The sequence below is a fragment of the Chlamydotis macqueenii genome, chromosome 10 (assembly GCF_036417535.1).
Source record: "Chlamydotis macqueenii isolate bChlMac1 chromosome 10, bChlMac1.mat, whole genome shotgun sequence".
NCBI lineage: Eukaryota > Metazoa > Chordata > Aves > Otidiformes > Otididae > Chlamydotis > Chlamydotis macqueenii.
The window spans coordinates 21,505,162-21,517,556 of record NC_141565.1 but is presented as its reverse complement, the minus strand read 5'-3'; the positions used below and the strand labels follow the sequence as shown (position 1 = coordinate 21,517,556).

Genomic DNA, 12,395 nt, shown 5'->3' with positions numbered 1-12,395 from the left:
AACCAAGGCAGGGACTTCCCTGCCCTTTCTCCATCAGGTTGCTCCAAATCCTGCAACTGCTGTAAAGGGCAGCCAAACAACTTCTCTTTGCAACAAGAAAGCCCAGTCTGGCTGTGCTCCTAGCCGGTATTAAGTAGCAGGAAAAAAATAAAAATAATTTGCACAGGAATTTCTTAATCTAAGGCTCAAAATGCTCAGGTAGCTATCCCTACCTCTCAAGTGACTCCATCATAGCTATAAGCCCAGTTCTTGCTTCACAGGATCCCGTTTCAGGACAAGTCTGCAATGTCACACCCTGCACAGCTACAGACTCTCGTCCATGAATTCCAGAAATTTCAAGACACATGTAGCAGGGGAATTTGAGCTAAATCCTACACAGCTTGCCAAGAAGTTCACAGCCTACCTGGATAACATTGCCATACTGGATGACTGTTCCCAGCAACTTTCTGTTCTCAGTTTCATTCTGTTTCTTTTCCAGATCTGCCGCATGCTGAAATTAAAGGAGAACAATTCAATTGCTGACTGTATTATAAAAAACGTGGCCAAACACTCGAGGTTCTTTAGGAGGATTTCAAAGAACTGGAAAAACAGCACGGTTTCCTTTTTCCAACAGCATCAATTCCAATTCCCTTTTTCAGTTGTGTAGGAAGATAGACACACAATTCCTAATTTAGGTAGAATTTAAGCAATTAGGAATTCCTAATTTAGGTAGAATTTGACAATTTTGGAATAAAACATGAGATTAAAAACTCAGACAATATAGAAGACAAGCCATGGGAAGACAGCAGCACACCTGCGAAAGGAAGGTGAAAAGGGACGGGTAACAACTCCAGCCAGGCAACTGTGTTCCTTTCTACTGACTCCTACACAAACTGAAAGAAAAGGGCCTCAACTTTGGATCTTTATTTTACTTTGCCAATATTGGCCCCAACTTTTCCATTGTCTGACGTTTTAGGATGACTCCAACCATCCTCACCATGCAGCAGGATTATTTAGAAGACCTTTAGGAACATCGCCGCAGCTCTGAGCGGGAGTTCCCAGTGCCCAGACGCCGGGAGACCCAAGCACACGCGGTGCTGCATTACAGACCGGCTGTGAAAATACAGCTGGGCATTCTTGTATCGCACCAACAGGGCAATAGAAGGGAAAGCTTGCAAAATTGCATGATCATAGGGATACACTGATCTGCTTCATAACTCAATTTACAACTAGTCTCTTACACTTCGTTTTTAAAGCAGTGAGCTATTTTGCCTAGGCTGTTTTTAAAACATTTCATTTGGTAAATAAATTCTCTCTTACTTTTCATGAAAGATGATTTTTTCATTTAAAAAAAGAAAATCTGTATTTGCTTCAGCCGATATCTGGTGGCAGAGAGTACTTTAAAACTCGCCTTTTTTGGAGGCTAAGCAGCAGTACTTATGGTTTGGTTCTCAGATCTCAAGGACAAGAGTAGGCCCAGCGCTCTTCTGGAGCAGAAGAAAGTGCCGACAGCTCCGAGTGGCAGTACGGCAAAGCAGTGATAACACAGGACAGCGCTCAGCTACCGCCAAGGAAGAGCTATCTGTACACTGTTATCAAATATCAGCATCTCCAGCTTACACAAAACATGCTGCTTTTAGAAGCTGTGCTAGGTATGACAGCTGGCTCTTGCTCCAGCAGAACCTGGAATACAACCACTCAAATTCAAAAATACTCAGAAATACAATGTAGTGTACTTTTCTCTTTATTACTGAAATACAATTTATTTTTTTTTTTGTTTGGCTTTGAAGTATTCTGCCAAGAAAGGATTTTTCAATACACTAGGGCTCAGCTACCAACAGCAACCACAGCAGACAGGACTTCTCTGCCTGCGCTGCACTGGGTGCCACATTTATCACAAATAACGAAAATATTCTAAGAAAATACGGTTAAGACTTCAGATGCACTTCAAAAGCACACACCAAACCCGACAATCACTCACAGAGAATGATTTTTCTCTGGCCGCTAGATGTCAGCTTCTCAACCAGCTCTGAGTCCCGATACCAGAGAAAGACAAGTGTCCCAGATTTTAAATCCCTTAAATGGCATTAACTTAAAATAACCTGACCTCAGCATTGAGCGCTCCACAGCAGACAAATTCCACCAGCAGACAAACAGAAGCCAAAAAAGGCAAGTGATGACGAATACATCTTGCATCACCAATTTAATCAGAAGTTACGTGCACTGATAAAGAAATCTAATCGCAGGCAGAGCTAACAGTTGTATGCTTGTTTCAGGGCACAGCCCCCCCAGTACACATCATGCAGAACACGTGGCTTTTTAGTGTATTCCATGTGCCAACAAATGGAAAAGATGACACATGTACCCATATGATTGGCAGAAAAATGAGTTTTGATATGAGTGATGTACACAGAACCAAATTATTCTGAAGATGTGCATCAGCCCCAGGCCACCGCAGACCTGATTTGGCACGAGCTACGCAAAGGGCTAGCCTTTATGTCACAGCGATGGATATCAAATAATCTCCAAAAAACTGCAGAGTACTCAAATCCTGTCACCAAACCAAGCAAGCAGTCCATGCGTGCTAGTACATTTCTGTACAAACATCACTCAGCTGGGGCTAAATACTGAAAAAATCTAATCCTGTATTTCCACTGGGACCCCAGAACAGAACGGTAACGTGTCAGAGGAATAGGAACAGCTCCCAAATATCCAAACTGGCATGTACTGAGGAAAGAGAAGACAACTTTAAACGACACCGTAACCCAGGGCAATTACACAGTATTTTTCTCCTACATGACCCAGCATTTAGACCATACTTTCCCTAAAAACTCATGAACTCACACACATAACCTGTATGCATAAACTCTCCTCTTGCCTTAAACACCAGAAAAGCCAAACCCAGAATCCCCTGTTAATTAAAGCTTGCTGGCATGGTCTACTTCTCTTATTATCATTAAGGGAGCAGAAGAAATGTGGCATGAGTGAGGGACCTTTGTGCTACAGCCAGGACCAAAAATAGCTTTCTCCTTGCCAAGTTAATACTTCCAGGTTATAAAATTATGTTTTCAGAAGCAAAATGAGTCAAACGCTCAGCCTTTGTGAGAAGCAGGAACACGGCAGCCATATGGCAATCAGCAAATGACACTCTCCTACAGGGCCATTCCGTATTCCAGTCTACAGGGAGCTGAATATAGGCTTGGGGAAACTAAAAATACTTAGAATTGTAATTTTGACATGAAGTACTCTAGCTATGTAATTTTAACATAAACACAGAGTTTATTTAACTCTAAAGTCAACAGATGGTATTTAAGTTAAGTTGGCTTTTATATATATATATATATATATATATATAGGAACTCTAAAAACAGCAAGCAATTGCCTTACTGGGTTTTCAATCACTGAATGTCAACATTTTACCCAGAAAATATTAAATACTGCAAGCTAATAAGGAAGGAGAGGCTGTCTGGTCTTATAATTACTCATAATTACCTACCAACCTTCACATGTATCAACAGCAGCTCTGTTTGTTTGAGGAATCCCAACAGATTTATCAGACCAGTAGCTCAGACGGCATTTACCAGCACAGCTACCGCCTGCGACTGCCCACGTTGAGATGCAACACCTCAGACTCCTCCACTCTGTGCAGTTCTTCAAAGGGTCCCATTTTTACGCTCTTACCACCCAAAATGCCTACGTAGAGCACTACTACAGGTTAATGGTAAAAGCTTAAATGGCCACCATGACTCTAACCCAGTATGGTGTATATTGATACTGGGACACAAGGAGCTTGAATAGCACGTTGCCATAAATCAGAGAATGTTTCAAGAGTTAGATCTCAGCAAACATCTCAAAAGCAGCTGTGTATACTGATTTCTAAATAATTTCTCAGTGTTTCCAGGTTAACTGTGTCAAGTTGATTGGAAATACTTACTTAAGGCAGCACGGATGAGACTGATATTCATCAAAAGCAGCCTAAACGTGAATACTTACGTGCAGTTTATTGAGTAGCACGGCATCTGTTGTGCTGTTTGCTCCCGGCTTTGCTGCTTTCCAGAACTGCTTTTGAGCAGAGTACCGGTTCATGGGACATAGTTTGAACAGGCAATCTAAAAAAAACAGATTAAATAATAAGAGAGATTGCTTCAAGCATCCATAATTATCTGGACTTTTGCTGCTAGCATTGCCCAAATATTCCAACAGCAAGGAAAGGTTTATAAACAAATTCCAAAAAAGCTCTTGATCAGACAAATGCTTTTTTGAGCAACAGGAATGTTGCCTCATGAATGATAAAAATTAACTATTGCTGCCAAACATCTGAAGCAAGACCAGAAAATTTATAACTTGTCCCAGTCAAAACCACTACCATACTAAAACGGGAACACGTCTCAGTGCTTTCCCAGGCAAAGAGATCCACTTTACACACTCACAACTTTTTCTTTTTCTACTTTAGCAAGTGCACTACTTCACACAATGTTAGGCTGAGGGAGTTAGTTTCGGGTTTTTTTGTTGTTACTGTTTGCTTAGTTTTTAAATCAAACACCTTCTATTGCTAGAGAAAACGAGGCACAAAGATTGAAATAAACTCACCTAATAAAGAAAGTAGCAGCAGCATAAAATATCCCCAAACAACAACACACAAGCACAGACGCTCAAAGCATGGCTCCAGGTAACTGCAAACCCTGGGGCTGTCGGGTTCTTTACCCAGACCATGAACTGGCAAAAGCCAGGAATTACAGCTCAGTAGTCTTATTAAAAATACATTTTTATAGTGAAGAGATGCTAACTTATCAGTAATAAACCCAAATTAGCTACGTTTACTATTTTTCCTCTTCTCTGTCGCTAAGCAACTGAACACGCAACACAATAAATTAAGCTATTCAAAGGCAGTGCCTAAAGTGGCAGTTCAGAAGTTTCCACAAAGTGCCAAAAAGCCAGAAGGCTGCTCCCAGTGCCTCTTTGGCAATGGTGAGGATGTGACACAGCAGGCTTGAATTCATGTGGTACTTCTCAAGGCACTGCCATTTCATCTTGCCGAATGCGCTGGTTAACTTGTCCCAGACCACCACAGCAATTCCCGCAGCCTGCTTAGCTGGTGGCCCAGTAGGCCACCATACGAGCTGGGAATGGCACTGGGCATCTTTGATGGAGTGACACGTACTGGGGAAGGAGGGAAAGAGCTGAGGGTACGTGGACGGAGATTTGATGGCATCTATCCAGAAATACCTTCGCTTCGACACGACCAGCTTATAGCTTCTAGGCAAACAAGAAAAGTGGATAACCAGGTGCCAACCACACTTTCCAGGTTTGCTCTCTTCAACGTATTTTTCATTTACGTAAAGATGATTCACAGAGATTGACAGCACAGAACAGACTCAAAAAGCCACTGCAGGCTGGCACTTTAAGCTGAGACTATTGTAAGACACAGCTAAGACACTGTAAGCAACACACCAGTTATAAAATTTTCTATTTTTGCTTAAACCATCAGTTCACACAATGACAGCAATTAACACATAGAACTGTATAGAAGAATTAATTGCATGCTAGATTTAGTCACAGTGCAAAAGTACTTTTTTTTTCCATCCTTTCCAGGCAAGAAAGTTGTCAAGTTAGGTTAACTCCTAAACTGTTAACTGCCAGCAACTCCCTCTCTTCCCTGTCACACAGGGGAGAGGTCTACAAGTGTCTGACCTTGTTCAACGTAAGAAGGGAAGACAAAACATGTTTTTCTTAGGTTTTCTTCCTAGTCACAAAGCTACAAAGCTAAAAACACACAATGAAAAGCACCCAGCATTTTTTTTTTTCTAGTATTTGATCTATGAACTCTACTTCTTCAGTGGTTGAAGAGTTAGACCCAGCCTTATTCCCCTTAATATGACCACCAGAGGCTGGTTGGTACTGAATGCATTTCACCGTGGGGCAAACTACATGAACTTCATGGTCGGGAGGCTTTTAGATCTCCAGATTCCATACACTTCTGTGTTTACAAAGATGACGACGCGAGGATGTGCTAGCTGAGTACCATCACCGTCAGCAAGCTGCAACCCACAGGAGCGACGACTGCATAAGATGAACTGTGGCAGTTAAGTCTACTTTTAACAGATCCAAAATGAAGCCAAAGCAGCTGAAACAACCAGCTATCCGCTCTCATAACGGATTCAAGGAACCTTAGCCGCATCGGAAAGGTGATACAGCCATTACCGCAAAGTAATTACATCTTATTATATGCTGTTCAACATTAACCATGTAGGAATGCGCTTTCTTTTCAGATCTTCATGATATACAGTGAAAAGTGGCAGAACAACACACTGAATAGCTATAAAAATAAACCACTACGTAACTGCTGACGAAATGGTGACACATCAAGCCTGAACACCAAACAAAGCTCCCGCAGGAAAAAGGGATTGTGTAATTGTGTCCTACCCCAACTTGCTCCAGATGATGAATGAAGGCTATATGGACATGTATTAAATGTGCATTTCAACGTTTCCAGGCTAAATCCTCTTCCTTCGCCAGCAGTTGCTCTGCACCTAATAAACGGCCTGAGTAAGACATTCATTGCACCACGTGACACATGAATGCTCTCGCTGCTTGGACGTTTTGATCCCCATGTGGGTCTCTGCCACCTGCAGCTCACAGAAATGCTCGCAGTGACGTTTGGTTGTCCTCTGCGTGTAACAGCTCACAGAGGAATAATCAAAATCAAGGATATCGCAAACACTGGGAAACTCTGTTCTGAAGTATTCTGGGGTTCAGTGAAGAGAGAAACCTGCCAGCTACAGTATGCCAAATGCAGTTCTTTCTACCCCGTACTTTTCATTTTCTCTTCTTCCTTTTTCATTCCCTGCTCTTGTACTAGACCTTGCTTCTTTCCTACCCAGCCACAGTCTCCAAACTTCCAACCCTTCCTGCCAGTCCCAGCCCAACCAGTCAGACTCTTTACTTCCATCCTGATTCACTTATTCAGCCCCAACAACTGATTAACCCATCCTTTCTCTCTCCCCCCATGACAGCAGTGTGCAGATCTCCACCTGAGGAGGGATTATGTTTTGCCCAGAATATCCTCATCTCCCCACTTTATCATCCAAGGCACTATATACTCCCTAAACCATAAGGAACTAGAACATCACAAAGAAAAGGCTGGGCTTTTTATCTTAACCATCAACACAGTATTTTGACAATTACTTTTTAGGAACACAGATCTTTCTTCAAAAACGCATCTTGGAAAAGTACGTGGCAATTAAAAAAACATCAGCTGAATCAGCAAAGCTTAAAAACATCAGGCTGGAAAATCGTCCCTTTCAGCCAACCTTGAGCCTTTGTAGTGCTTGTCCCTCCATGCTCTCGTGAACGAGAACTGCACTGCACAGGGACAGGCGAGCTGCTGCCGGAGAAGGGAAAATTACCATAGGTCAGCTCCTGTAAAGGAGTAATAGCACCTGGGCTCACAGATGCAGCAGGGCATCACTCCTTCACATGCCCTAACATCAGCAGATGCCTTCTGGTGCTGCCCCATGAGAGCCCGCCGGCTGGTTAACCCCGTCCCATTCTACCTGCCGAGGTCAGTTCACTTGGGTACGCACAATTTTTGCTTTCACAGCAAAATGAGACAGACTAATTTTTTTCTTTTTTAAAAATGGACTCTGCTGCATAAGAATTTAAGGAGCATTTAGGTACTATCTCCATGAGATTATTGTCAAACACAATGCAAGACTTGTCCAAAGTTGCAAATACACACTGACTTCAGAGAGGCTGGAACGATTCGGAGAAGCAAGTGGAATATTTCCGAGCCCACCCAAGACAGTCACCTTTTTTCACCACAAGGTGCCTAGAAATAAATAACCCGAGCTCAAACATCCCTATGCAGTTCCAGTCAGGGGGTCTCCCCACCATCTGGGGCACCGAGTGATGCTGTTACACCGATTCAACCCTCGCCCTATGAAGAAAGCTGAGAAAGTTGCTGAACTGACACTGTTGACACGCAAAGAAGCCCTTTGCTGGGTGGCCGCTGGACACCAGCCGCTATGACACCTTCCATCTCTGCCGCTTTCAGGGATCAGTCCACAATTTTCCTCGCTCTGCTGTTCTCTAGCATGCTCCTTCCTAAATGATCTGGAAGCACTTCTAGCTTCAGCCAGGCTGCTTGTGTAATACACCACTCATCATTTTTTCCAGATCTCCCCTGGCTATTTTAAGCATTTAGTAGAAAGTCTTCAGCAACTTTTATGCAGTTAGAGAAAGCAAGCATCAAATATTTTGTTGGCAACAAAAAGGTGTGTTGTCATTTCACTTTTATAAGCACAGACCCAGACTTTACAGAATGCCAACTGGAGAAAGGTAAGAGTCAAGAAAAATTATTCCCCCTCTCTCAAAAACCATACCTCTGAGTACTTTCAGATGAGAGAAATCTGTAAAGGTATTTAAATAAGTCACTTACAAAACCCACTGAATATTTAACACCAACACAGCTGTTTCTTCGTTACTTGAAAAAAAACAAACTCCTTTTTGCGTAGCAATACTAAAATTAAAAAAAAAATTAGCAATTCCCTGCTGAAATTCAGCAGTTTCTCTTCAGACTTTTCTATACTTAGATACCTGATATTTCCCCACAGCCAAAGCCTGCTCACAGCAGAGAATACATAGAAGAATACTTTTTTCATTTTTATTTTAAGTATAAAAACAGCAGCAAAGAAGATGAAGAAGTAACATAACTAGCAATGAGGAAATACTGCAGATAGAAGTTCTCTACTTTATGAAAGTTGTACAGCTTTAACATGCTCACAAGGATGATAACACTCCACAGGACGAAGAGATTATTTATTTAAAGGCAAAATCTTCATTTTGCCTTTAGAATCATAGAACCAACTCTAACTATTCTATGATTCTATGATTCTAAAGGCAAAATGAAGATCTCTTGTGTTCAAGTGAATATTTTCATGCAGGAGGCATATAGAATAACACGAAGCGCATACATTCAGTCACAGGCAAGTTCCCCCCCCCCCCAGAAGCCCCTGGATTACTACACTGCCTATTTCTAGGCTTGTTCCTTCTGTGGTTTAAGATGAATAGATGACAGCCTGAGAGGCTCAAAGAATATAGAACAAAAGCTGCTACAGAAATGTGTTGATTATTAATCATCCCTGCATTTCCATAAAGAGGGAGAAAAAAGAACCCGATCCTACTGAAATGACTGTCTTTCTTATGAGAAGACATCCTTTCATTTTCCATTTGCAGTGAAGAAGCTCTGCTGGGAGTACAGCAAACCCTTTCCAAACAGGTGTTTTGTCAGGAGGCGCGAAAGGCTGGACCTGCTGCCTGTGCAGCCCGCTTCATCCGCAACTCCAGCAAAACCAGCAAGGAAACAAACCCGGCCTGTACACCTGCAGCCCACTGGAAGATGATGATCGAAGTTAAATCTCACGTGCCAACAGTTCTGCCGGGCCATACTGGGGAAAACTGAAGCACAGGTGAGAAGGGCATTTGTATTGCAAGCCCAAAGATGTCCTCACTGTCGCACGTGTCACTGCAAAGCAGCCCAGTCACTCAGGATTCAAACACTGACCTTATTACACGACAAAATACATCGGAGGTTTCTGCTGCTGCAAAATCTGCTACCTCCCTTCTACGTGCTGTTGCATCGTACCTGTTTCAAGGGCTTCCCAGTGCTTTTCTTTTCAAAGCAGAATAAAGCAGGAAAATCACCCTTGCAACCAGCATTTAAATGGAGAGCCTGCATGATTTATGATCTAAATATATTTTTTATTTTTATAATGAAATAACCACCCTCTATTCATATCTGCAAGCCAGAAGAGTAACCACCCTCTTCTCATTGTACTCTTTTATGCGTAGTTCTATCACTGGAAATGGCCACTTCATGGCTTCAAGCTGTAACAACATCGGAAATCACGTAATTGTTGTGAACTTAAGAGATGATGTATCAAACCAAAGGGAGGAGACTGCAACAGTGATTTCAGAGTGAAAAATTACAGACCTGAGAGCTGGACACTGAATACCAATGCCTGCTAAATCCACAGCATTCATTCATGCAGCATTACTTAAAATGCAATGGCTTTTTGAACACCTAACAAATGAGCACATGACTCCACACAACGTTGTTGGCAACTTTACAACAACAAACACAGCACTTCAGCTGCACCCAGATTTACTGTGGGATAAGGCTGTCCTTCAAGGAAAACTGAGCAAGATCACTATCGGCACAGGGATGAGCAAACACCCAGCTCACCTGCAGGGAAAATGACCTCTGCGGCTCCGGACACACTGCCACGGCCTGGGGTAAATCAAGACCCAACGCACACAACTCACAGCTCTACAAGCAAACACCTCCCAAAGCCCTCGAGACCACAACGGTAGCAACGTCCCCAAAATCTACCACAATGCTAACACAAGAAACGCACCTTTACGTAAACATCTTAGGTACCAGAGAGTTCAGGATACACCAGTGTTTGTTTTACCTCTTCGGTCTCCTTCAAAAAGAAAACTGCTACTCAAAAAGAGAGAAATATTTAGACACTAGATATACAGGCAGTTCCAAAAGGAAACATTTGCAGGAAAGACCAGGTTCATTTCTCAGTCTCTGGTACAAGCAACACTGAGTGAAGATGCTTCAGGGAAACACAGAGCCAGAAGGGACAGCAAGGAAAAAAAAACCTGATGCATTTACCTAAAACATATCCCATTTAACATCCAGGGGGGCATGTTAAAGAAACTGGCAGCCTCCTTGTCACAGAGATGTGGTACTGCGACAGATGACACGTCCCTGGATGGGTGATACAGAGGGCTACAAGAAATCTATGAAGACAACACCACACTGAGGTTCCTCAGAGGAAATTCTTAAGGACAGAGTCAATACGTCAGGTAGCCTTGAAAGCACTAATGAACAGGTCTGTCTTAGGGGCACAAAGGCTAATTTGGACCAAGAGAAGGTACTTAAATTAGGCTAAGAGTAATCTCAAGAGCCTTTAGAAAAAGTTAAAGCACCACAATGGCTCCTGGCTCATAACAAATACAAGTCGGAAAAAAAACCCAAAACTTTTTATGTTGAGGAGAGGGTAAAAAGAAAAAAAAAAAAAAAATCCAAGAGAAGGCTCACAACTGCACAGGTTAATTTGAGCTAAGCCAGGATCTCAAGGAAGCTATTGGTTTCAGTGAAGATTTTTACTGTCTTAGTCCAATCTCCATCTCTGGCCCAGCACGAGAAGAAATCCTGGACTAGAGGCAAGCCTTGGCAAGGGGCAAGCTCAAAGGCCAACCTCCCCCCTCTCCCACAAGTACTGAAAATAAAGTTTTACACACCACAAGGAGAAGCATTAGCACTTCATATGAAGGGAATTCAGCAAACTAACGTGCTTAAGAGGTGCAGAAGCATTTTTAAGTAAACTGTTGCGGCTTTACCCTTTGTCCCAGTCTTGAGAGGAACGGAACTTTAATAGTGTCCATGATCAATCTCCCTGCGAGGCACTAAAACACAAGTCTTGGAACATGAACCCTGGGACATTCCTCCTCAACATATTCAGCTCTTTTCAGCCTACACTGGCAGCATTTTACACTCGCAGTGAACAAAAGTATATTCAACTCCTGGCCATATTTTTGTAACAGCACAGCATCAACAACTCCTATTCAAACTGTGATGCCTGCAACTCCCAGATCCCTTCCTACTGCACTGCCACATGAGCCCATCCTCCTCCTCCCTTGATGCAACTACGTGCAGCCTTGGACATTTGCCCCCACTGAACTGCAATGCCATTTTTCAGATCATTTCTTCCATTTTCAAGGTAACTTTGAGTGAATTTTCAAGTTGTCTTCTCCTCTGCGGAGCATGCAGAGGACAGCCAGCAGTTACCAGCAGCAGGGCAGCAGATAACCAGTGCCACGCCGGCAGCAGCAGACAGCATCCATAAGGTGTGGGCTGCCACAGGGATGTTCAGACTTCCAGTAATTCGGCTATAGATGGACTTGAGCAGCACTATTTGAAAAGTCTGGCAAAGTGCAAAAAAGCCCAGACCTGCTTTACATATAGGCAACACCACCCGGGGGTTGAACGGAGCAGAGTGATACTGCTGAACGGTGCTGCGCTCCCCAGCAAGCCAAGCGAAACACCCGTGTCCACATCCGTTTGCTCAGCCTGAAAGCTTTATTCTTTGCTTTCTTCTCCTAGGCTTGGCTTGAGTCTTCCACCTGACTTACTGAGGCCCTCTCCCTCTCTCTACTTTAAACAGTCCCTGTCCTTTTGGCAGGGGACCAGGGATGCTCTGGCTGAAGCCGATCGTATGATGCTGCTCCATCTGTCCAAGTTGACTCCGTCACCGTACACCGCTCCCCTCTTCAGGAACAGAGCATGCAGCTAATTAAAATCTGGCCAAGTCCTCCAGAACATCGCCTTAGCACTGAAGATGGCA

General features: G+C 43.1%; 1 protein-coding gene across 1 annotated transcript in view; it reads right to left on the bottom strand.

Annotated features, from left to right (window-relative positions):
* Positions 1–12,395, bottom strand: part of ITPR1 (inositol 1,4,5-trisphosphate receptor type 1) — a 167,873-nt gene that overhangs the window by 115,894 nt on the left and 39,584 nt on the right. The window contains exons 4-5 of the mRNA XM_086756031.1: positions 3,973–4,088; positions 404–490 (exon numbers count right to left, since the gene is read on the bottom strand). Of these exons, the coding sequence (XP_086612157.1) occupies positions 404–490; positions 3,973–4,088 (203 nt within the window). The remainder of the gene's footprint in view (positions 1–403; positions 491–3,972; positions 4,089–12,395) is intronic.